We start from the raw sequence: 26,788 nt of genomic DNA, 5'->3' as shown, positions 1-26,788 counted from the left end.
TTTGATTATGCAGTAGCACCTCTTAATGTTGTGCCAGTTAGTGTATATTTTTCCAAATTCATTCTCTAAATGAAGCCCCCCAAAAATCAAAATGATCCATTTGTTTTGTGTGTCTTTATATGGTCCACTGGCTTTTACTGACCGGCCTAATGGCAAGGCCTCTCGGAGGTTAAACATGTTGTCATTCGTCGTGAAATGTTATGTGAGGGTTGTATTTAGTGGGTAAGTGTACCTGTTAACATGCTAAAAGCCACTTTACGATACCTCCATTCGCTGTGGACTTTGTCCGTCAGAGGACCGGCTCGGCCGTCTTTACCAAATGAGCGGCGAGCAATAGAGACGGTCTTTGTTAACCAGCTCCAATCATCGGAGCTGCTGCTGGACGCTGGATGCATCTTTCACTGGCCTGACTCGTCTATTAACTAAAAGCACTGTGAAGCTTTACTCTCAATTACCACTCCCTTCACGATCTCCATCCATCAGTTGTCTGCTTTCATTAGAGCTTGCGGAGGGTTGGTTGTGGCCATGGTGGGCGGTAGCTCCCAACAGCCCAACACCTCTGGGACATCTAAAAAACAAACAAAAAACAAGTGCGGATAAGAGGGATTCCCTATCAACAATGTACCTGCTCTGTTTTGCCTCAAAGTGTTTTGCGCACATGCTGAGCTTTCCTCTGTTCAGGTTTCAACTGTCCTTGTAATTTAAAAAAAAAATTATGACTATATTTTAATGGACTAGCATATCCGCGATGTGAATGTTCTCAACTCCTGTTTCCATGTCATTGCTGTATTAAGAGGAATATCTACCTGTCTATCAAGCCACTATCTGTATCCATCATCAGCCGATTTATCTGGTTGTTGTCACCAGTTAGTGCATTTTTTTTTTTAACTTCAAGGTTAATAGCGCACAATCAATCAATTACTGACTGAGCAATTAACTGATTATCAGGCCTATTACTTGTATTTTTTTTTCACCTTTTGCTGTTATTTTGCATTTCTTTTTTTCTCAGGAAGTGTTGATGATGTTGGACAACTACGTGCGGGATTTCAAAGCCCTCATCGACTGGATTCAGCTCCAGGAGAAGCTAGAGAAAACCGATGCCCAGAACAGGTGATCTCTTTTGTCTTTTGCCCTCATTCATTTCCTGTTTGTTTACTGCCACCCCCCCAGCCTCCCTTTTCAAGGTCGAACTGTGACCACAAAGTGCTGTTGTCTGCTCATTGGCTTTCAGGCACCAACAAAGGATCAATGGCCCTGGCTCCATTTCAAAAAGATCCACAAGTTTATTTTCTCTTTATCACAGAAACCATTGCTTTGTCTGTATCCACTTGGACATATAAATCTTCAGTTGTCAAAGTTTATACTGTACCTGAATAGCTTTTTAAATATTTATTTGTGTTGTCTCACTACCACTGCTTTTAATGTACAGGCCCACATCTTTGGCCTGGGAATTACGTAAGATGTCACCAGGACGTCACGTGGTGCCTAATGCCTCTGCAGACAGAATGGTTTCCTCCCCGGGTGCACGTCGGGCCCTAAATTTTGGGTAAATCTTTTATCTCTTTGTTTCACTGTGCGTTGCCAAAAAGTAGCGCCCACATTACTGGACCTTTACTTTGAAATATTTGTGTTAACAACACACTCCCATCATTCTTCCATCTACACAAACAAAAAATTAATATGCACCAATATTAATTTTACAAAGACAATTATACTCAGCTTTAACACTCAGATTGGTATTATTAGTAAAGCAGTATGTATATTTGCTGTAGGGGCAAAATGTGTACATGGCTTTTAGTTTGTTATTAATTTGTTGTATATTGTGTATGTCTTATCCAGTGGACCTCCACCCGCACTGGCCGCAGCCCGGCTGTCTCTTACGGGCCCCAGTTGGGCAGACAGAGTGAAATGTACGCAGTCTGCTCCAAGTTCTACTCAGCTGATGACTTCTTCCGTCGAAAAGCCAAGTAAGACATCTTTTCACTGCACAAACCCGGAACGAAGCATGAAAATGGGACAAAACAATGAACTGTTTTGTTTTTAGGTAAAAAAGATTCTGAAGGCTGGGAAACTGTCCAACGAGGTCGTGCGGCCAAGCCTCGCTCTGCCACCATGATTGCCAAGGTCAGTCCGGTATTGGCCACTCACGTCGCCCCAAAGCAGGACAGCACCAAGAACCGGTCACTTATACCGCCACAAGAAGAGCATCCCGTCTGTCCCCAGTGCCCCACTCATGTGGACGCAACCCAGGTGGACTCAGAGAAGAAAGTTCCGACATTCCAGGATCCCCCAGAGAAGGATAAACATCCAGTCAGTAGGGATACTGTGGAGGTACTTTGGTCCACTACTTCAAGACATGCTTCGCCTTCATAGAACGATATCGATTATTCACAATGAGAATATAAATATGAGAGTGTTTCACCAATCACATTATTTTTGTCTTGGGCTCACGATGTTCAGAAACGCATAGCTTTCAATAGATTGCTTTCAGTGGCTTTAAAGCTGCTTTCACCCACCCGAGAAATTCACAATTAACACAGGAGTCGCTTATTCATCATTTGGTTTTAAAATCCAATTCTTATCCATCTACAAATTTGGATCAGAATTGGGTGTTGAGGGCATGTCAGTAGCAAGATTCCCTGCATGATTTGTGTTTTTGTTACTGCTCTGGTGAAATGCATGTTTTTAATGGAGCTTGCATCTGCCTGTGTATGTCTGTTTGTGACTGTCGGCGCAGCCCCCAGCAGAGAATGCACAAGACTCGGGGCACTCGGGTGTCGACGCTCCCCGCGACGACGCGCCTCCCCCTATAGCTGATATCACCCCTTCCCAAGCCCCAGAGCCCACCTTGTGTTCAGCTGCAGCCCCACCAGCAGACATGACCATATCAGTCCCACCCCCTGCCCTCGCCCACTCTGCATCCTTAGAGCGACCTCAGACGGATGGGCTCGGCGGACCCTTGGCCTTGGGGGACAGTGTGGCTGAGGGGGGCGCGTTGCAGGGCATGGCCACATCTGCTCCACAACAGGCTGAGACTCCCATGGATGCGGTGAAACTGGAGAGTGTGCTGGACCCCACAGAGCTTTCCACTGTGAGTGCTGAGAGATGGAGGAGCAGAGGGAGGGGTGGGCCTGGGTTTGGTACGAGGGGAGTCCACGAAGCTCTCATGGGTGTTTCACCGCCTAAACAAAGTCGATCTGAAGCAGTCCCCTGACCAAATGTGTCGGCAAGACTACATAGCTGTGTGTAATGTTGTGTTAGCACCATTCACTGAAGAATAGCTGTGAATAGATGTTTTTGTTTTGTTTTGTAGCGAGTGGTCTGTTCACCAAAAATATTTGTTCTGTGGATCTGGTCAAATGTACGCAAAGTTTAACAAACATGTAAAAGGTTGGTACTGCACTTAACACTAAATTCAACACAAATTTCAGTGTTGTTATTAACCATTACCATCAATTCACAGTGGTTCTCATTTAAGGTGGACTACCCATTTTAATGATCAATTTCTGTTCTTGGGGCGGCCACGTTCATATTTGCTTCATATTCAGACCCACTTTTTAATGCCCATTTGCTTGACCCCATATAAAAGCCAAGTCATTTGCCGATTCCACCATCTCTTCATCCTCACGGTAAATGTGCTCTGCATGACAGTGGAATGCTTCCTCACTTGTGATTTTTGTGACCACCCCATGATTCAAAATGTGATGAGATTGATGTGGGCTTTCTTTGTTACGAATCCCCTACCAATAGATAAATTTAGCCCGGTAGCAAGTATTTTTAATTGTCAAATTCTATTATATCTGCCATACTGTGTATGGTGACACCTGCACCATGTGTCCAGCCTCAGTCCATGGCAGAGGTCTTGGCTAAGAAAGAAGAGCTTGCCGATCGACTAGAGAAGGCTAATGAAGAAGCGATTGCCAGTGCCATCGCAGAAGAAGAGCAGCTGACCAGAGAGATTCAAGCAGAGAACAATGATCTTGAGACCGACAACGAAAATGACTTCCCGGTTAGACAAATTGGCATATTTCAATCCCTAAAAAGCATACTTAGTTCCTCTGAACTGTTTTCTTGCTTTCTTTCACGCCCTTTCAGGCTGGCATGGCTAATGCAGGGTGTGGGCCCAATATGGAGTGGAGTGAAATGTTGGCAGACTATGATGGTATGGATTTCAATGTGTCAGCTCAGCTGTAAATTGGTTGAAAATGTATTACACCACAAATATTTTCTTTACTCATCATTTGAAGCGAGGGAGGCCTGGCGTCAGAATACCTCATGGGGCGACATGGTGGAGGAAGAGCCGGCTCGACCTCCTGGACACGGGATCCACATGCATGAAAAATTGTCCTCGCCATCACGCAAAAGGTGATATATATATCTATATTTTAAATCAACTTAATTGCATACAAAACGGATTTAACTCAGCAGACAGTGTCAAAAGGCCAATTTATTGTGTCTGACCGTGTAACTGTTAGGCTACCACCCAAAGACCCTCAACATACCACAGGACTTATCTGACTCTCAAGCCATTGTCAAGCTATGTTAACTAAAACATGAATGATTTATGATCATATTTCGGACAGGACTATTGCAGAGTCAAAGAAGAAACATGAAGAGAAACAGCTGAAGGCTCAGCAGCTGCGAGACAAATTGCGAGAGGAAAAGACGCTCAAACTGCAGAAGCTTTTGGAAAGGGTGAGTGAATGCATGTTGAGTAATGAAAATCCTTCCTAAAGGCTCTCGGTGTAAGCGGTTTTACGATTTTATCAAATTGCCCTGGCAATTGAGTCTAAAGACAGACGTACAATTCTTGAATGTGGATAGAATTTTGGGATTAATCTCCAGTGATTGAGAAGCTATCGGTGTTATTTTTGCCACACGTGGCTCTCCATTTTTGATTTCTACAGGAAAAGGAGGTGAGGAAATGGAAGGAAGAGTTGTTGGAACAACGGAGGAAGATGATGGAGGAAAAGCTGCTGCATGCAGAGTTAAAACGAGAGCTGCAACTCCAGGCCATTGTGAAGAAGGCTCAAGAGGAAGAGGCCAAGGTAAGTGGGACAAGTTAACAATAACTGAATCCATATTTCGAAATGTTGCTTTGGAGCCGTATCTTATGAAATGGTAATTGTATGTTTGACCACTCATTGTCCATTCAGGTAAATGAAATAGCATTCATCAATACTCTTGAAGCCCAGAACAAGAGACACGATGCCCTGGCGAAATTAAATGAATATGAGCAACGCCTTAATGAGCTCCAGGAGGATAGGCAGAGGAGGCAGGAGGAAAAGCAGGCCAGAGATGAAGCTGTGCAGGTGCGGCTGCAAACATTCGCATAGTTAGTCTACATGTCTTTAATCCTTGTTCACATCCTGCTTTTTCTTCTTTGGTAGGAACGTAAACGAGCCCTCGAAGCTGAGCGGCAGGCACGCGTGGAGGAGCTGTTGATGCGGCGCAAGGAGCAGGAGGCTCGTATTGAACAGCAGCGGCAGGAAAAAGAAAAAGCAAGAGAGGATGCGGCACGGGAGAGAGCTAGGTTCGTAGTTTCTCAGTGTTGTCATTATAGAAATAGCAATAGTAATGACATTACTCAAAACAAGTTTGTAGTTTTGTTTCTCCCCCTTCTGGGAATTTTTAGATTTCTTCTGATTGCAAACAAGCTGACATATTTTTTTCCTCCATGAAATTCATTTCTCAGCATTAACTTCCACAGAAAATATTAATAAAAATACTAGAATATATCTTTTATCAAAACGTATTGTATGTAAACCCAATTTTCAATATTCAACAATTTAACACCATAAAATATAAAACTACAGCTCGCTGTTGCTGACACTCTTAATGATCTTTTCTCATGTAAAGTTGTACAACAGGCATATGTCATCGAAAGCAATTGAATGGGAAAGCGTATACGCTCATTTTGTCTTTTTCTTTCTTTCTGGATGAACTCATTAGTCACAAGTGGGTTTGTAAAAGTTGCTAAATACAGCAACAACTTAGCAATGTGGCCGACATTGCTAAGTTGTCTGTCTCTCAACTACACCACTAACGATATTTTTAAAATGGACAGTCTACCCTGGCTAAAATAAATGCTAATTTATTGCCAAGCCCTATATTCACTTCTTTATGTACCTGTACTTGTTTTCTATATTGTCTGAAGAGACCGAGAGGAGCGTCTGGCCGCTCTTAGTGCAGCTCAACAGGAGGCCATGGAAGAGCTGCAGAAGAAAATTCAAATGAAGGTAAGTTTAGACAGGGCTCACCTTGCCTCTCTAATAGACACCATGCAAGCCCCCCCATTTCCCAGCTGACCCCTTGCTTTCTGTTTGCTTTTCCACAGCATGACGAGAGCAGCCGTAGGCATATGGAGCAAATGGAGCAGAGGAAGGAGAAGGCGGCTGAGCTCAGCAGCGGCCGACACGCGAACACGGACTACGCCCCCAAACTAACGCCATACGAGCGCAAGAAACAGTGCTCACTCTGCGCTGTTGTGGTACGTACATCTCGTTAAGTGGGAGACTCTCATGTGCTCGTTAGGGTATTCCATATGGACATATAAGAAACTCCAAATAGTGAGGGAGCCCCCTGCTTTATTTTCAGTAGGTTAAACATATATAGAGTAGAAAAGTAGAACTTTTATCTCCCCCTTGTGTCAAATAAAGTAATTACAAAAGGACTGCTTGCAGCCCAAGTTTTTAACACTGCCAAAATGTAAATGGAATAGTTACAAAAGAAAATCTCAAAGTAGACTGAAATCAATGTCGTTTCATACAGGCAGTTATTTGTGAAAACCTGGTTCGCATGGAAACAAAGGTGGCGCACCCTGACGTGAAACGAGCATCAACCGCTCAGTGAATTTTGTTGAACTGACTAATGACCTTGGTGTAACATCTGACACAAGGGATCAGGAAGAGGTCCACAGGAAGAAGCACTTTATTTAATGACCTGTGACGCAAAGAATCATCAACCATTTCCTCGTCCGTGGTGAAAAGTCTCCACAGTGTCAAGCCTACACTATTTTTGCAGTTAGTCCGTAATTTGCCAGTATTAAAAGAAGGTGAGATATTTTACATTTTGACTGAAATTTCCACGAGATGTTATTATTTACACACTTGCTCATTACTCATACTCCGTTGAATATTATAAATCCATGCATGGCACACACGTTCTAGGTTTTCCATTTAAAGCAAACAAACAAAAATAATTCAAGAATAATGGTTTGGACTAATTGTAAGTGTCGTATTACCAACCCTTCACTCCCGAAAATCTCTTTTGGAAATGCAAGACATTATAAGACGCGGAAATTGCATTGTAAAAACAATTGTAATTGCACGTTTACTTACTGCATATATTAAATTAATGGTAAAATGCATACAAATGTAACTGACATCCTTTAGCCGTGGTATACATCAGTTGACTTGTGGAACAAACCTAAGTACATTGCTCTGGTTTTTACCTGAGAGGTTCAGCAGGGGTAGGTCATGTCCTACTGGCACAAAAACAACCAAGAGGTGTATCATTTCACCAGTGTCCCGTGGGACTCTGATGACCCCTTCCTGCCTCCGTTTCAATTGTGCCGGTAGTGACCTCTGACCACTGTGCTTGTGTTTGCAGATCTCCTCAGAGGTGCACCTGTTCAGCCACACCAAGGGCAAGAGGCACCAACAGGCCGTGCGAGACAGTAGCAGCATCCAGGGACGGGAGCTCTCCGACGAGGAAGTGGTGCGGATCACCTTGTCGATGACACGCACGTTTATTCTACTACATAATGCCTCTCGGGTTGCATCAGAGGACAAAGAAACTGATGACTGTCTTTTATAGCACTGTTATTATTGTTTATTCAACAACCCCTCACTTTGTGCGATTGCAAATGGGCCTTGAAATGTACGCAGTCAGGGTTCAGTGCTCCAGTGGAGGCGTGACATCACCTCATCACATTGTTTTGTTTTGTTTTGTTTTTTGGGGGTTGGGGGGGTCACAATTGAGCGCTTTCCATGGGAAGGCAGCTCATCAATGCAAGTCAGCCTCTCAGGCTGCAATATGAGATTGGTTTTTCAGGGCCGCTCATTGTGAGGCTGACAACTGTTGGTGCTATACGCAGCACCTTTGGCCCCACTAGCTCTTTCATTCAAAGCTTTTCTTCCGCGCTCTCTTGTGAGAATAATTGATATGGTCACCGTTCTTCCTCTCGGGTATTTTCCATCTTATCGCAAGTCAGTTTGTTCTGTTTGACAGTTCAATAAGCGAGGAAGTGGGTTTATGGCCAAGCAAGTGCACAAATATAAACACTGGACTTTCACTCCGCAAGCTGGAGCAAAAAGAGAAGGTGCGTCAGCAAATTTAAATTGACAAATTTGCCAATTGTAGAGCTAACATAGGTTATCTTTTAGGAGCATTAAATAGAATGAATAGTTATAATAACAATAACGGATAAATAAAATGGAAAAATGTAAATAGTAAAAACTGAAGGAAAAAACCAAATATGTCATCAAGTGTACGTCATCCTTGAATTCCCACATTGCTGAAAATAGAAATTTGAAAAGTGACAAATGGCCAGGTGATATATATGAATGGGATATCCAAATTGGATATTTTGGGTTGTGTGTCTGATTGACGACTGACAGATGGCATTTTTGATTTGCATTTCTTTTCTCTCCCGATATGTGAAAGCTAATTAAGCTGAATTGCTGAAGACTTTGTTTAGAGAACTCTTCAGCGGCTCCTCAGATTATTTATTTCAAACCTAATTTTGGTCTCCACTATTTCAATCATTCCATCGCTAGCTATTTTGAAGACTGTGACTCCATAACTCTCTCTGTAATGAAATATTTTTAATTAAAATGAGGACGGCTCCTCTGAGCAGAGGTTGCCAAGTGGTTTTCCCGCACAGGCTGGTGGCAAGGAATTGTGTCTTTATATTTAGTCTTTTTTTCCCCCTGCTGAGGCTCATGAATTAAAGTGAGAATATAAGGATTAGCAGCAAGCCATTATGGAAAAAAGAAGTGAATCATGAATCAGTCTTATCAATCATTACCTGGATGGTTTAATGTGATACCTTGGTTTAATGTAGGCCTGTAGCCCATTTTTTTCTCTTCTCCCCAGCCCTAGTTTAATGTGCTTCCAAAGGCACATTGCTTTAGTCAGATGCCATATTTATTGATCACCTTTATACACTACTGACTCTTGGCAGGCTTGTCCAACAGAGGGACAGCAAGGCTGCAAAGAAGTGATCTCCCATAGGACCCGAATAGTCCAGGAGGTCTGCTCAGCGCTCTTTCGATGGCCCCCTAAATTGAGAACCTTGCTGAAATATCGAGAGTGCCAGCTGAAGTCCCCCTCTCACTCCCCATGCTGTTTTGAAATCTGACACTCGACACCTTTCCAGTGTTGAAATTGCCTTTTCTACAGAAAGGAAAACGTTTCAGTTCAAACATGGGTGTCAGATTTGTATTCATGACATGTCCTTGCTGAAATGTCATCCAAAGGAGGTAGTTTGATCCCAAAAAATGTCATGCGAACCACCGAAGACTGTAACACCATCCATTGTCGTATCACTTATCGTCTAGTCACTGACATGAAATTCAGCTGTTTGCTCAACGCCAAATGGAAAGCTGCCCGCTTGGGCCTTTTGTGAGTGACAAAAGAGGCACTGGGTGAACATATCCCATAGAATATGTATTTGTGAGGGCTGCCTTTTAGATCTGTGATAACTCTATGCCAGAGAAAGAGGGATGTTTAGAGGCGGGTCATGTTTCTCCCACCAGAGGCAATACGCGACATTGTGCGGCACCGCAGCCCTCAGGCCAGTGTATTTGCTGCTTTCTGACAATGGTTCAGTGGCAGACACCTGTCTGTCACCACCATATTTAAGTGCCTCAAACATTCTACGAGCTACTGAGTTGATCCTAGCCCTTTTTGTAATAACTGTATCTGTATTTGCTAAAGCATCTACAGCTGCTTGTCAACATTTTCCTTATGTGGCAGTATAACATTTCACTTTACCTTTTTATATTACCGGCATGATGTATTTTGGACAAATGTTTTGGTTGCATTATTGAAACGGTTCCATTAGGTGAGTGGCAAGCTCATGAGATAGCCTCTCAGAGAGATTACTGAGTGCAAGTGAGATGACATCTATGGTTATGGGTCATGACTGACCTGTATGAAGAAACGGGGTGGGGGGTAGGCTTTAACACTTGCCAACTGAAAATCTAGACAATGAGTTTGACTGGGGAATTAACATTTGGTTTCCTCAAATCCAAAACTAATTCTAATTCTAGAGGAAATTAAATTTAAATTTATTCATTCAGCTTTTTTTTTTTTAATAACCTTCATCCTGATTAGGCGTAACCGATACTTAAGTGGATGTTCTACATCAAAGTTAATTTAACCAAATTCGCAATCTGGATTAGAGTTGGGTGAATCTTGTTTTGTCTTTACACTTTCTGACTAGGGTTGAACATCATCGAGTTGTGTGAAATTGAATGTCGATTAATCACTTTGTGAAACAAGGAATGCAAAATGGGATGACATGATTTGAGCTCTGGAATTTTGAAGCTGTATCAATGTGGATCAATAAATTCGCCCAGAACAGGAGTTCCACAAGAGACTGTCTCATCACAATATTTAAAATATAACACTTGATACATTGAATGTGACTTTACAATTACTCCCATAGGCTGATCCAAACAATCTACTTCATATTTAGTCATCTTTCAGAAGCAATGATTAATGAACTTTACCCACACCTTTTGACTGACTGTGATAACTGTATTACGTTCCACTGTAGTGAAACCCTCCATTCAGCTTGCAGGTGGACCAGCACTTGTCACCAAAGGCCATAGCAGCCCACACAGAGGTTTAGTTTTGACGTCTCAATGGAAGCCCTTTTATGTGTGCAGCCTCTCCTCTGGTGTGATGGATAACAACATAATTACCATCTCTTGATGGAAGTACAAAAATGGTTTAAGCGACTCCTCTCGCCTAAAAGCATGTCCATGGGTGGGGGCTGGATTTGTATTGCCGTAATTATTGGATACAGTCGTTTTTACATTCATATGTTTAATGGGATCATTTTCACGACTCAAACCCTTGTTGGCTGTCTTGTTTACCTAACTTCAAATTTCTTTGATGCAAACTGAAAGGAAAACAAAGACAACTGATAATTTGTTTTAGTTGACAATATATGAGTTGTTTGATGAAAAAAAAAATACTACTTGTTTAGACATAGAATAATGTTCCACTTGTGTGTGTGTGTTTTAGGAGCATCTTTCCTTGAAGAAATACATTGTGGACATCATGACTGACAGCTCCGTTTCCTCTGAGAGTGCGAAGGATAACGAGGAGAGGCAAAAGGCCCGCAAGAAGGCGAAGAAGCTCCGTGCCAGGATGAACTCCAGGTCGGTATCTTTTTCAGTGAGTTCATCACTTATCATCTCTGAGACACAGGACCAAAGTGTTGCAGGAGTTGGCGGTGATTAAAAAAAAATTAAATTAAAAAAAGCACGTTATGTGCATCCTGACTGTCCACAAGGTAACACTAATGACTTTAATTTATGGGCACTTTCGATGATTGCACGGCAAAACTGCAAATCGGTCTCTTGGGTCTGGCCTTCCACCTGCAAAGAGCTTTCCAACAAATTGCTGCCCTGCCATTGGCCGCATCTCTGTCTGTCCAGTACGCATGTTGAAGCATGTATTAGCCTTGCCTATTTGGCTTCCTTTTAGCTATTGATTTTTTAAAAAATGAAATAAAAAAATCAAAAAAATCAATACTAATAAACAAATTGGAGGCACCGTTGCTATACAGTAGAACATGGACCTGGGCTGACTTAATTTAACTGGCTATCAGAACAAGGAGTGAAACAGACTATGATATTTTTTTGGTTTTAACTTTTGGTGTCCACAATTGTTAAGTTTTAGAGGCAAGGGATAGTGTTAGTGTCAGCATCAGTATTATCATTTTTGTGCGCAAAAAGTTTAAATGTGTTAGAGGGGTATTAAAAAAATGTAACTTGTGCGATGAAGGTGGACCACTGTATATATGTCATTGTGTGAGGAGAAAATAATTTGTCGATTGTGTGGGTAAAATGGCATGTTTATAAAGTCACGTACAGTTTTAATATGTAAAGCATCAACTGTAACGTTTTCTTCATCAATGTTGTCCTGTTTCATCATCATCCGTGCTTTTAAAAGAGTGCTTTAACACCATAGGCTGTAACATTCATGCCTTTCTGGCCTGGTGCCTCAGTCTCAATACTGCTGTTCTTGGCTTTGTTGAGGCTCTCTGGTGTTGAGAAAGTGACATGATCCGTATCTGTTCTCTGTCACTCCCTCGCCAGCCCTGTTGGGACTTGCACTCAAAGGCAGCAGGCCCCCCAAAGGCAATTAAAAAAAAAAGTGCAGAACCCTCTTAAAACATAAAGGTTGGCTGCTTCATCATTGGGTGTAAATGGTTTTAAGACGACATTAAAAAATGTCTCTTTTTCCAATCTATGTCTAACCAGCTCAACTTTATGATAATGATAAGCGTGTTAGGAAGGAAAACATGGTCATTTTGTCTGAATGTTACATCATCATTTTTTTCTATGTTGCAAGGAGCCTGCTTTTACAATGTACTGTCTGTAATTCTTCGCTTATGGTTTGGTCAGTGCAAACCGAGTGCTCGGTGTGTGTTAGAAGTGCGTGGCTGTGAGAGGAGCTCAGAATTGTTCTTCCAAAGACACTCCTGTATAAAATATGAATTGATCTGAGCAGGTAAGCTACTGAAGTGTGGAGTAAAAATATTTTGACAATCATGAAATTGACAATTTCGATCCAAAAATGATAAATGGTTCAGCTGTGATAAATTTCTCTTTTCTTTCTTACCGTACTTTTTGCTGCTTCAGATCCATTCAGGTGCGGCCACCCGTCTGCCTGTCATCTGTGACAATGACGAACCCTGAGGCGTTCTATTCAGTAGTTCCTTATCATGCCTGTTCAAGCTTGATGCAGTTGCAAGGCAAAGCCATATAGTTGGGCATGGATTCTAGTAGGGCAGTACTACCCTGATGGCCATGACTTTCTGGTCGCACTTTCAACACACTGAATGATTGTCACCTACGTGACCTACTTTTTCTGAAAAGAAGGAATTTGAGTCTTTCGATTTCTGTGAGAGGGGGAATTAACATTATGATTTAATCATGATTTTAGTCTCTGCTAGCAAAATGCTTCTGCTTTGAGATCAGCAGTAGTGTCTGAGCCGCTCTGCTGACAGGCCAAATAAACAGACTCGGCTCGAACATTTTATTTCCTTTCACACTTTCCTCCGCAGCCTGCTTTACTGGAAGGCTAAACACTTTTCCCCTCGGATTGAAAAACTTTTTCTTCACTTGTACCCCTCCAGAGCAAAGCAATACGAGACGTCGTTTGAGGCAAAGACGCAAGTTCCTGACTCCCCGTACAAAGCCAAGTAAGTACAATCTTTTTTTTTTCTTCTTAAATCTTAAATGTTTGTCTTTACTCAAAAATTAGGAAACTTCCTGTTTTGTACGGCTGATTATTTTGGCAATTGAAAAAGAGTTGTTCACTTTAGTCTCAGGAGGAGGTCACTATGCGCAAAGTGAATCGCATTTTTCCAAATTGCTAGTTTTTGGAAAAAGGTCTTTATTTCTACTTGATTTGACAGTTGTGCAAAACCTCCTTTTGTGGAAACCAAAATGTCCAATAAATGTCTGTTGTTTGCCGCCGTTTGCTTTCCGATGACTTTTATTGAAACTGCAGGTGGGGAAAAAAATTTCACTTCATTCGCAGAAGCCCATAATTTATTGTGATAATTTGCAGTGTAGCTGTAGGTCAAATTAATTAATGACTCAATCTTCAATTGATGACTGCAACATGTATTAAACTAGTGCCCCGATGTTTGCCTTTGTCCACTATATTTTCAGGTTACAACGCCTGGTGAAGGACCTTTTGAAGCAACTGCAGGGCCAAGATAGTGGCCAGTGGGCCAACAATAAAGTGTCCGGTCTGGATCGAACTTTGGGAGAGATTTCTCGCATCTTGGAGAAACAGGTAGCTTAAACGGCTTGATTGATTTAAACAAATTAGCTTCTTGTCCCCCCGTGGTTTTCAATGAATTCGGTCATACTCTATCAATATCCAGTTTGACTTAACTTTATCCCGTCCCTGTGCTGGCTCTGAGCAGTGGTCCCGATTTTTTTTGGAGGGCTCGGCTGTCGGCTGAGCCGTCTGCAGCTGAGCGCAGGTCATGCCAGACACTCTGCATGTCTCCTCGGTCATTAGTTGTGTTTGGCTTCAGCTCCCTCTGTCTCACCCTCCCAAGTATCACTTACTCTGAAGCCACTTGCCTTTGGTTATTGACTAATGAAGACCATGTTAACTATGTTTTGATTGTACACATGGTACCAATAGAGGTGCTTCCTGGCACGAGAGTTAGCATTGTCCCTATGTCTGTGGTTTGTACCACTCAGACGCCACTGGTTTAGACAATGGCCAGTTGAATTAAAAAATATATATATATTATCCCTGCCAGACATTTACGCATATAGTTCATCCACACAGCGTATTACTCAACTCAAAATCCATTATTGCAGACCATTACAATGTTTTGCATATTTTCACAGGGCTTTCAGTATTCTAGTGGATGGAAGTACAATGATTGTGAGGGGTAATTTGGTAAATTTGTTATATTTCCAGAACGAAGTTCAGGTTCACACTTTTAGATCAGGTAAATAAAGAGCCTTGCATTTCCACAACACAGTTTGTAGCTAGGGCAGCAATACCTTCATTTACTACATAAATAATGTTACTGATATCAATATCCGCCCTATTGAAACTGTGCAGTTTGCCGTTTTAATAAAATGATTCAAAGCACAGTCTGTTTTGAATTCACTTTGCTGCCGCTTTTTAAAACGTTTAGCTTTTCATCCTGCTGTAACCCTGAAGGAGTGCTGAAGTGTTTACCGGTTATTGAAAATGACGCTAACCTTGCTTTAAATGCCATGGCTGTGCCAAAATTTGAAGTCGATGAAGCATCTTATCTAATGTAAGTGTGAACATGTCCCAAAAAGCTATGACCTATGGCAATTGATCATGACTATAAATCTGTTCCAGTAGTATCCAATAAAGCTAAGTGAATGGCTATATTCAATACAGTTACATATAACTTGTGTTTCCAGCTAGAGTTTATTTGAAACCTTTTCATACTTTTTTTTAATGTTAAAAAAAAACATTAACTTGAGCAGAGGGAAGGCATTAAAACACCTGCCACCAAGTTTATGATGAGGAAAATATACAGCCCACTTCCTGTGATGAGGCATAAATTTCCTGCCAACTTGTGGTTTGCGCCATTATACCATCCCACTGCGTGTCTGTGGGCGTCAGAATAGAAAGATTATGGAGTCCCATCAGTGACAACTGGGTGAGCCGGAGATGCCATTATCGTATTTCCCCAGGGATGCTTCGAAAGAAGTACTGGCTGGCACAGCCTCCTCTAAGGAGAGAGGAGGAGTCAGCTGTGTTGTAGCTCACAGGCTGTCACGGCAATGAGGAACTCCGCTCCGCCCACTTAACATGAGGCCAGAGGTCAGTGGGCCACTGAAGATGTGCGCCCCTCACCAGCGCTGCTGTTGGTGTCAAAGAGGCAAATCAAGGGCCTTGTCGTTCACCTCGGTTTAAAAACTCAAATGGTCACGCTTGGCTCCACCATCTCACAAAATGTAGAGCCGTGGGGAAGCATGATTGGCAAATGAGGCAGTCGGGGGAACACTTTGCTCTCTAATCCCTGGACAAAGTCAAATAAATAGAGTCTCCGTCAGCATGGCTGTCTGGCCTCTTCAAGTCGGTGCCGTTTAGATTATTTGACCTAACAAGCATCTCTCATGTCACTGACTCACCTACGGATTTGTTTTTCTGCCTCATATCTGATTCAGTCTCCACTTTCTCTGCTAATTCTGTAGACAGCACCCGACACTCCCCTCCTGCACGGCTGTTTTGGCCCCACCCCTTGACACACACACACACACACACACACTAACACCGCCCGTGAGGTTATGCCGTCTCTCTCTGACCCCGTCTTGTTTCTCCCTCTGTGGGCTCTAATGGTTTATTTTGTGTCAAAGCTAATTCTAGCTATACTCCACGTGATTGAGAAGCGAATTTTTCCAATTTTCTGCTCCTTTTTTTTCCGCACACACTCATTATTATCGTTACAAACTGCCCAAAGTGTTTATTAGTGTTTTCAATTATAGCTTGTCCGAAAATATGCAGCACGTAAGAAAATGTCAATAACACAGACCTGTGAGTACCTAAAAGTGTGCGCTTTATTTGCGTTTTCAATGCCAGCTGTCAGAGCCTGCTTGTGCCGAATAGGGAGTAGTTTGAACTTTGAAAGTGTGTTTTCTTAAGGTCAGAGACGCACAGGGCTCACGGTCATTGACAGCAGAAGTGAGTACATTTCTTTACATGTTCATCTTCATTAGGAAATTATACATTCAGAAAACAAGTTGTGCATTCACATGCTCTGCAAAGCATGTTTTTTTTTTAACTACATTTATTTATCATTTAAATTGACAAATACCAAATTGTATTTTGTTAGGTGCTTTTGAAACATCTGAAGGGACAAAAACATTCTGTTATTGCTTCTCGGTCGTAAAGACTGACAGTCTATTTGCGTCATCTTTTTTTTTGCACGGATGAGCATTTGACTTGTGTGGTTGACCCTCAGCTTCCCAGACCTATATCATGTTGTTTCGCCCAGTGTTTCCCAACCATCATGAGTCAAGAGACCGCTTTTACATTTGAAAAATCTCATGGAACAGCACCAGACCAAAATGTCAAAAACAAAATGTATGAATGCTGAAATAATGACGATATCACCTCGATTTACTCACAAATGTAAATCTTACACCAAAACAGACACACTCAAGTTTATACTAAATGCCCAAATGTTTACTTCCTCTTACGGTTTGCCACCAGCTGGGCTCGAGAGTTTTTTGTTTGAGCTTCTTGTCGGGTTTCATGATGAAAATCCCATGTTTTCATGCAAAAGAGTGAATGTGAGATTTTCAGTGTTGTATCAACCTGACTACTTGCTTGTCCATCTGTTGGTCAAGCTGGACTGGCGAGGCTATTCCCTTCTCTCCATGTAATTAAACTGTCTGGTGGGAGGAGACTACAAAGTGCAATCTGGCTGGTCTGTCCACATGGGTGCAGGAATTAGCAGCTGCTGCTGCCTTCTCATCAGCTGGGGTAACAATAGTTGACCCTGGACAGTAATTGAATAAGATTCTCCTTCTTGTATTATTCAGAAGCCATCCTTCTAACTTGCGTCTTAATGGTTGGCCTTTGGTGGCCGTTCTGTTAAAGAAAGATAAATTAGCTTCTCCTCCCCTATTGTTAATATTGATTTGGGGGTTAAAATTGATCCAAATAAATGGAAGGGATCATGAACTGTATTTTTAAAGATTATCAGCCCAATAAAAAATAAATAAATAGGTGCAAGATGTAGGAATGTGTTCAATAGTTAAATTGTAAACCAGTTATTTCCTCTGTTTAGTGCATAATGAATTCATATCATATTCTTGCTGGTCCACCTGTCGTCGTGTGTTACTGAACTAGGTGTTGAGTGAATTGGTAACAATGCAAATGCTAACCGTGGAATGGACGGCAGCAACATTCACTTACAGACATCGAAAGCAATGTTAATTAAAATGTCATTCTTTAATTCAAATGCTAACTACAAGCGGATGTACAGGAAAGGAGAGAAAAATCTGGCTACTTTGAGAGTGCATACATTATGTCGTTTGAACTTAATCCTTTCCAGCCAATTTCGTCCCATTTCCACAACAGATATATATCTGTCATCAGAAGATACTAAGCCGAGCTCGTTGTCTGTCTGTTTTTTTTACTGGAGCCAGCCAGGACTTGGCAGGTCCCATTTAGCCCATTCTGTACTTTTTAATCAGCTCCAATGAAAGAGCTGCCACACATTGGGAGCTTTTTGGTTGGCGTGTTGAGAGGAAAGTGAAGAGAAGGACTAAACTCTGTGTCTGAAACCCAATGCATTTGGGGTAGGACATTCTAGCTCGTCCTCTTGAGTTATTTCGAAATGGAAACCTAGCCCAAACCGTCTTTAGGACATTTCTCGTTATGTTCAAGCATAAGAGTCTTTGGCATGCTTGTCCAAGCTTTTGTGTCAAAACCGGAAAAATAGTTTGTGCGCAACACCGGAATCAAGGAGCATTTGGCCTCCTCGGTTGGCACGAGTGACAGATGAAGATCTTATCTGTAATTTAGCAAAGCGCTTGGCTCTGTAATGTGTTCAGGCTTGTTGGCAACTTACCATCTCGTGAACAAAAGCGCTGCGAAGTGGCTGGATATTAGCGCTGTCATAGCACTAAGGAGCCCGTAACCTCATTAGGAGGAGGGGTGACCTTCAATGTAACGCGGTCCACTGAAGTCGTGCAAAGTAGGTCCTTGAGCAGCAAAGCCCTACAGCTATTTCCTCTCGATCAACCTAGACACAAATACAGTCGATGGTGTGATCACCTTGGTTTTACCCAACCTTCCAGCCACCGTTCAATAATCAACAATATTAACAACAATCGTCAAATTCATCTTCACATTGAAGTCGGTACACAAAAAAAAAACATTGCGGTGTTAACCTAAGGTCAAAAGTCTACAATTGTGGACACAGGTGTCTGGAATTATTTTTCTTTCACCAAGCGGAGAACCAATGCTTGAGATTGTGCTGTACTTCCACTGAGTGCAAAGACGAAAGCTGATGTTTGGCAGGAAAATTAGACAAAAACTACGCAGCACATTTCTTGGGCATATCCTCAACCTCCTAAAATATCACTCTAGGTGATGAAATGTATACTTTCATTCCAGGGGTAGAATAGAATGATCTGTTGAACTAAGGATGTAACCGATTTTAGGAGCGGTGGCCAGTATCCTGAATAATTTTTTTAATCAAATTTGATTCAGGCCATTATTTTTCAGAGGGTGACGATATTCATCTTTTGGACGTTCAATTCATATTTGTTTCGTAATTGGTACGTCCCCATCATATCACTTCATTCAAGGTGTACTTCGCAGTATGATGCGCGTTACTGTGAGCAATATTTTATACTCTGTTGACTTACTAAACGGTATATTGCATCAAAGGTTTTTCAACTATTGGCAAGACAGAGGGCTTTTGCAATGGTGTGTGTGTGTGTCCTCGCAACTAAGGCTATTCATTGTCATGTACCGCCTTATACTTTTCAAACGGCCAACTCCTGATTTGCAGAAACTGCCAGTTTTCCCTTGTTTTTTTTGACTCGGCACACTTTGTTGAGACCACCCTAGTCTTAATCAAAGCATGTTCCCAACAGTGCCATTTGCCCTCTATTGAAACTTGATTGCAGGTGGGTCAATCTATTTGTTTGAGCTCAAACGGGCTATACTTTGTTTGGAATTTCAATGCCTCGCCCCTTTCGAACAAAGAGGCTCCTGCCCTCATGAGAGCCATGTAACCATGCCCGTCCAGTCTGTGCTTCACTCTCCTAATTGTACCTTTTTGTTTTTCTCTCTCTTGTTGTCTCTTTACTTTTTCCTCCTTCAGAACACCGCAGACCAAATAGCCTTCCAAATGGGCGGCGGCTTATCAGCTTTGGAGCAAATCCTGCAAGTCGTCACTGCTGCCTCTTCACCCACCGCCCTTCCCCGTATTCCTTACAAGTTAGTACCACATTTAAATTGTGCTTGGATAATGCAATTTTCAGTTGCACACAATTTATTAGTGTATTTTACACCACTTGTTTTCCGCTTGCTCAATTCGCAGGTAGGTGACTTCAGTTGTCAGAAAAAAAGGCTGTTTTGCCTGAAAGTTAAATCCTTCAACCATGCTCCAAAACACTATGCGTAGCAATGTTTGAAATATTGATAATGACATCACCTTAGCGTTACTTTGCAATTTGTGGTTCTCTTTCATCCCTCCTGACCACTTTTCATTTAATACTTTGACTGGTTTATGCAGAGAAACCATTTAGTTACAGTTTCACTTTGTGGCTTGTATCTTTTGGCTGACCTCGGTGATGTCACACAATGTTTTCTTATTCGTTTGTCCTCATTGCTGTAATTTAGTGAGTTTATCGCAACAAATCAGTGGTTCATGGTCGCTTCTCAATAAATATACTTAAAATGCATCAATGAGTAACAATGTGTTCACAGAAATTTGAAAGCGGTTCCATTTCACCAATCAGTCTGGCAACCTGTCCTGTTTGCCATTTAGAGGTCAGCGTATGTTTGAGTTGAAGCTCTGGCGTTTGCCAGGCCTTCCGGTAGATAATGTTAGAGACACCGGCAGCCCTTCTTTCTAGTGGAACTCAGTAATGGAGCAGAATGGCCTTCCTCTTCCATTTATTAGCATTTAGTGGTCTCCGAATCCCTGCTAATGGAGGAATTCTTTTATTTATAAGGCTTTTAAGGGCCTCACTTGTCTATTGATTTTTGGGCGGCGGTTCTACTCAAAAATCCTAATCAGGGGGAATCCTAGACAGATGATTTCTGTGTTTAATTCAGTTAACCATGGTTTGACTCTCTCTTTACTAACCCGTAACATTGTATCGAAAAGTCTACCGTCTTCTTTGAGTTCTTAATAGCAGAACTTCTGCCAAAATAAAGAAATCTGATAGCAGTAAGTATGATAGGCAGTCATACAGCTCCCCTCATCCAAGGGCCAATAGCTTTCAAAATTGGTCATTGGTCAATTTTCATGTTTCACTGGCTATATTTCAAATGTGGTTTATCTGTACCTTAGATAAATGTTAATAAAAAGTACAATGCCCCTTTGGCCACAACAAAGACGATATAACAGGATAACGTTCTGTGGCAATGTCACAAGACTACTGGCTCATGACTACCTCTTGTAATGTATAATAAATATACCAGTAAGGTGGAATGGTAATTTTGTGTTGTATTGCAATGTCAGCGTAACAATATTTAGTTTTTACCAATACTGCTGATAACTGACGAATAGATATAGTCAGCTGTCTACTTGTCACTGACCTTCATCTGATTGGCCACACGTCATAATGGACCACCATGTAGACACAAGCCCCAGAGTGTGTGTTGCGCTATCGGTTTACAAGTGATGCTACCATATTGATCGCCTCCCCTTGCCAGATGAGCAGAGAGCAATTTTACAACCCCAAAAGGATGGCAACTGCGGGGATGCACTGGCCATATTTCTCCCCAGGGATGTTCCATCCTGTTAGCATTACATTAATGAGCTAATTCCTCTGCAAACTTTCACTTATGTCCTGGTGTAACCCGGTGTTGACTGCTGGGGCATCGAGTTAAAAGTTTGAGATTTAACATACACAAAAAAGGAGATTGGACTCATTTCTCAGTGCACAACAGTGCAGTCTTGAATAATAATACTTCCTAAGTCTTTCATTGATCATTGATCTCATTGTAAATGTATCTAATACGTGATTAATACAACTTACACTTAAATAGACAGATATTGTTATGATGGTAACTTGATCAGGGGATCTATCTGCATCAAAGGGTTTAGGAGTCCATAGACATGCGTGTTAACCCAATTTGTATTTGCACCTCTTGTCTCATATGACGTAGTGGATCCTGTGAAATTAGACCTGCTGCCGTTGGCTTTATTTCAGGATGTTTTCCACCATTTGTTTGAGTGTGTCTGTGACGCTGCGTTACGGCTCATCAGATCACCCCACCGCCCCCTAACCCGGCCAGCTTTGGGCAACAACCAGAGTCGATGTCCTGGAAGCACTCAGGGTATCAGAGTGATCAGCAGCAGAATCAAATTAAATGTCATTTAGATAGCAGTGAATGAAGGGATTGTTTGACAGCACAAGGAGCTGGATTTCCTCCTCACCTTTTCTATTTTGGCTTAGGATTCGTTTTCTTCCCCTGAACACAAATTTGCCCTGTTGAAGAGGTGGTGACTCAACCCGATCTCGAAGTTGGTCAGATTTCTGCCGGTTTACTTTAGCCAAGCTTGACTGCTCACATAAGAAGCGTATAGAGAGTGAGAAATGTGAGACTGGGATCTGTGAGCACAGATCCCAGAGTAGATAAATCGAGGCAGTGACAAAAAGAGCCTTTTTGCATATTTGCTGTTTTTCATAAATGGCATTGAAATATCTTTTTGATGTTGAAACTACAAAAACCTAAATTACATGCCAACGACATAAGTTTCATTAGTGTCTACTTTTTAATTCATGTCAATTATTAAATTGGTTTAAACTCTTAGTTGTTCTCGTCTTCTTATTGAAGCGATACGCGAACAGAAATTGCGAGAGAAAAAAACCTCAACCTCCCCGCACCTTAACCCTATCATGCGAAAGCCCAGAGGCCACCCAGGCTGCTACAGATCGGGGTTGAAGTTGATCAGGTGTGTGTCATCCCTCCACCTCTCATCCACATTTCTCTAAGGATTTGCCCCACAAAGCTTCACAGGTAAAATGTTAATCCCTGTTTTGTGAGGTTAATTTGGCCGTCAATGTGCAAATTATCGCTTATTGGTTATTCTCTGAAATCTCCTGATTTAGTCAGAATTGTAATTTTATAGCGCAATTGCCATCATTATCTGGTCTCAGCGGATTAACAGAATTGCTCTCGTCACTTTTGGGAACATGGAAAGAAACAATCAGAACCAGCGTGGAGGTGCGACTTAAGGAATGTTGCCTCCAATGGTCAGCAACCACGCCTTTGAGAAACATGAGACAAGATGGTTCAGCACTTTACCAAATTGTTTCTCAAAATCTCTTGACTGGAGCCATCACGAATTGGGATAGAGGGCGGCCTATCGGGTGTCTGCCTCATCAAGCTCAATTAGGTGGGAGGAAACCAAAGACAGATCGCGACGACGCTTCATTGTACAAGCTGGTGTAAGGGCGTAAGACAAACATGTCTTTGATAGACTCCCCATTTGTTCGGAGATGACCAAAGATAAGCCCGATTAGCTGCGTTACAAAGCAATTGCATGCTCATTACATTAGCAGGTGGGGGAGTGGCTTGTTAATGCCAAAGGTCTAGATTGGCATCTGGAGAACAGAATCAATTTTGTTAAAGTCAAGGAGCGGGGAAATAGACATACAGTTAATCAAATTACATTTTTAAAATGTCCTCTTGTTTACCATTCATGAAAATAATAAATCTAATGATCTTTTTGCTACTTACTAGGTCTACTTTATAGGATGTACTTTTTACTACGCCATTTGGAAAGAAGCACACACAACATGCCTATAGTACACTTGTTACTGGCGCTATCATGGAACACACTGAACTTGTTGCTGTGTTGATAGCTTTTTGGCAGAAAGAAATATTTTAAATTCAGACTTCTGTGATGTTCCTTCTATGTCATATGAGGCTACTCGACAAGTAAAAAAAATCTTTGTTCTCATCATGGTGACGTCAAGCCCCTTAGTTGACTCATGCCCATGGCTGCCACAGTTTGGATTTTGTAAGATGTGTGCAGCATGTCATTTTATGATTTCATTCAAACTGACATATACATTTTTTCCCCCATCAAGCCAAGATGATCATCTTACCACTGTCAAATGAGAAGAATGTCATGTTGGCAGATGGCCGCTCACACCTTTGTTCTATTATTTTTGTTACTTCCTGCACCATCATGCATGTTGTCATCAGACTTAATGTTTGCCACTGTGCTGCATCTTAGTTTAGATAAATGTGTTAACATGTTATGAAAAGCACAAGATGGCTGGCTGCTGCTTGAGAATTCTAACAAAGTTACTCTGTGACTCGGGTCTCGCTCAACCTAATATATTTTCCTTGCCTTATGCCAGCATGGCTTGACTGAAAACGAGCAGCAGATGTGAAGGCTTTGGTAGAAAATGTTTACCAACTGAAATTACCATGGCCTGCTTTTTGAGCACTAGAGAGACAGATTACCTTTTCCCACTATGGAGATCGGACACGCCATGTTGCCAATCGCTAAAATAGACAGTTGTCAGGAAATATTAACTGATCAAATGGAGTGGGGGTGATGTTGTCACCGCAGAAGGATTAGGCAGTTATCTGAGGCATCAGTCTTCTTTGGAGTTCGTTTTAAGCACACATAATACAGAAGCAAGCTGACAGGCTTATCGCTGGAAGCTGCCTGGGGCTCGCAAGGAACTGCTCAGAACAGCTTTATCTCTTCAGTGGGAATACCGCAAAATCTCACCCGAGATGGGACTGAGATTGTGTTCTGCTGCCTTGGGGAAGTCTTGTGTGGGGAGCCTTCTCTCGCATTGCCACTGAGATACACCTTTGAATACAAATTTTACTCTTATGATGAGTAAATAAGTTCAGTGTGAATGTATCTTCAGTTGAAGTTACAAATAAACTTTTGGGTGTTTTTGGAACGGATTAATGGCATTTCCATTCATTTCAATGGGGAGAGTTGATTTGGAAGTGAGCAATTATGAATTTCATAGTCACGCAACGAATTAAACGATTAAGTCGTGGTGCCCCTGTATTTTGCTTTCCTCAATCTATGATGATGTATTCATGATTGCCCTTGCCTTTCTGTGTTAGGTCCCTTTGTGTTGCTGTGAATACCTACTTTTCGACATGCTCCGGCTGTCCCCTCAACTGCTCCTATGTGCTGTTCAGCAACAAGATCGCTCTCCTCATGGACTTACTGCTTCACCAGCTAACGGTATGTCAGTGCAGTGCTTCATTTGTGAGTACAGGTACATTGAAATTAGATTTTTTTTTTTCGATACTCTTCCTTTTTTGTGATGCTTTTGTTTGATTGTGTCCCGTGAGATTCCTCGTAAAATCTGTGTTCGGGTTATTATTTCAGTACCCTTGACAACTTTTTTAGGATGGAAATCCATTTTCAGTATATGAAGCTCTTATTAGTGCTTAATGTGTAATAACCCATGCATGTTTCATTTAAGATCCAGTGCCATATTTTGACTGTTCAGTGGAACCCTTCAGTATTTAAAAAGGAAAAAAAAACATGGGAGAGCCTCTTCACAAAGAGTATTTGCGTGCACAGTCAGTCAGGCGGCTTTGTAATTCGTCAGGTCTTTTTCTTTCATCACCCTGTAAGAAGTCAACTTCATCGCTCGGCAAACATCTCCTGGTGCCAGCTAACTGAGCCATACTCGCAACACAGACGGGACAAGTTGCAGGCACTCGTTTGTCATACATGCATGAACTCTTTTGGGGTTTCTTACTTCTGTTCTGAGTTCCAATTCAAAGCAGTCATATTTCCTTAGGGCACAGAGAGAGAGGCTGACATCTGTGCTTCGGTTTATATAAAACACATCGCAGCAGTTGCTGCACTGACTGACATGTCTAGTAGGGTTACAACTGACATATTTTTTCCTGACCGAGCAAATTGTTTGCGTTCTGACACATTATTTGCATTGGATGTTGTTTAACACTTTCCCTGTGCTTCGTATGCGTCTTGTGTCCTGGTATGCAAGTTGCACACGACTGAGTACGTCACAGGGTTTGACTTGCTATGTTATGAGTAAATCTCCTCTTAAATGAGATTTTTTGTGAATGTCGGCATTCGTCCCTACACTGGCAGCATTCAGCCCAGCCATTAGAGCCAGTCAGAGGTTTTAGCGTTACACATTGCTGTGTAAAACCTAACTTTCTAGACAATTATGGAAACCTACAATGGTGAGAAAAGCTTATGGTGCAATATAACATGTCCTAATATAGTTTAAATTGCCATCAATGTATTGGAAAAAAGGTATTTTGTCAACAAAATTGAGTATTCTGTACTTAAATTTCTCTGCAGCAGTGGATGAGGGCTACACTCCAGCTCATTAAAATGTGTCTAAAATTTTATATTTCATGTTTTGTTTTTCACATTTAGCAATATTTGTATCTTTTACATGTTGGCCTCGGTGTGATCTCTTTGTTTTTGTTTTGCAGCTTTATGTTCCGGATGAGGATAAGTCCATCTTTGGCCGCAGTGTTAACAAACAATTGTTTGAGGGTTTTACCACCGGCCTATTGCAGACCACTGCGACCGTCTTGGGGTGCCTGTCTCCGCTGACCTCAGAGTCAGGAAAAACGGAAAACACGTTGATTTCTTCGCCAGATGCCAAGGTCAAGAACAGCGCCACAGAGTCTTTCAATACTCGCACGCAAGACCTAATCAGGTATTTCCCTTCTTCATATTTATTTAGTAGTACATTTTTGTGGCTCTATATTCTCTTAACTGGGTGTAAGACTTGGTCAATCTCTGGATCTTCCGTAGCATGCCTTGTGATGTATTTGCTGACAAAATGTGAGTCCTCTTGGGGAGAAAAACCCCCAAATGGTGTCTTGTCAGAATGGGAGCAGTGTGAGAATGAACGTGTATTCTGGCATTTTTCCAATTTATACTCCATGCACACACTGAGTAACACATTTCAAGTAGGATCAATTTCGAAAGGGGTGGGCACAAAGTAGCATAAACAAAGAGCACTTGCAGGGCTTTGAAAGGTCCCCTTGAACCTGGCGTCGGAGCTCACCATGTGGATCTGGACTGTAGGAGGCAGCCTGGGATGGAGAAATGCGGGCTATGAGGAAAGGCAGGCCCTGGCCCCATGAAGAAGCCATTGGAAGACTGCGTCCTTTCCACCATCCCTCCCACAAGCCGTGATTCATCGTGTTGGAGCAGCTGCAAGGAACCACCACTCTCATCCACTGACCTAGTCGTAACCCTGGAGACAGGGGAGGGCTTGAGAAAAATGGCGTCGTCTCAGTTAATCCCAAGTATGAGCAGAGGATTTACCTCAACTGCCTTCTGTAA

General features: G+C 42.0%; 1 protein-coding gene across 5 annotated transcripts in view; it reads left to right on the top strand.

Moving 5' to 3' along the window:
- The window catches only part of scaper (S-phase cyclin A-associated protein in the ER), a 47,956-nt gene that overhangs the window by 7,313 nt on the left and 13,855 nt on the right, over positions 1–26,788 (top strand). For 2 of the 5 annotated variants that reach the window (XM_086108196.1, XM_086108198.1), the window contains exons 5-25: positions 1,010–1,110; positions 1,430–1,546; positions 1,840–1,967; positions 2,045–2,331; positions 2,738–3,091; positions 3,842–4,009; positions 4,096–4,162; positions 4,248–4,365; positions 4,584–4,695; positions 4,908–5,048; positions 5,157–5,312; positions 5,391–5,533; positions 6,158–6,239; positions 6,338–6,490; positions 7,612–7,719; positions 11,260–11,396; positions 13,382–13,447; positions 13,923–14,049; positions 19,604–19,719; positions 24,562–24,685; positions 25,924–26,153. In XM_086108196.1, the coding sequence (XP_085964322.1) occupies positions 1,010–1,110; positions 1,430–1,546; positions 1,840–1,967; positions 2,045–2,331; positions 2,738–3,091; positions 3,842–4,009; positions 4,096–4,162; positions 4,248–4,365; positions 4,584–4,695; positions 4,908–5,048; positions 5,157–5,312; positions 5,391–5,533; positions 6,158–6,239; positions 6,338–6,490; positions 7,612–7,719; positions 11,260–11,396; positions 13,382–13,447; positions 13,923–14,049; positions 19,604–19,719; positions 24,562–24,685; positions 25,924–26,153 (3,035 nt within the window). The remainder of the gene's footprint in view (positions 1–1,009; positions 1,111–1,429; positions 1,547–1,839; positions 1,968–2,044; positions 2,332–2,737; positions 3,092–3,841; positions 4,010–4,095; positions 4,163–4,247; positions 4,366–4,583; positions 4,696–4,907; positions 5,049–5,156; positions 5,313–5,390; positions 5,534–6,157; positions 6,240–6,337; positions 6,491–7,611; positions 7,720–11,259; positions 11,397–13,381; positions 13,448–13,922; positions 14,050–19,603; positions 19,720–24,561; positions 24,686–25,923; positions 26,154–26,788) is intronic. The other 3 variants (XM_086108200.1, XM_086108201.1, XM_086108199.1) reach the window with 2 other exon arrangements.

This window comes from Hippocampus guttulatus, chromosome 4 (assembly GCF_054856545.1).
Source record: "Hippocampus guttulatus isolate MCC_2025c chromosome 4, RoL_Hgut_1.0, whole genome shotgun sequence".
NCBI classification, from domain to species: Eukaryota; Metazoa; Chordata; class Actinopteri; order Syngnathiformes; family Syngnathidae; genus Hippocampus; species Hippocampus guttulatus.
This window is presented reverse-complemented; position numbering and strand designations above follow the sequence as displayed.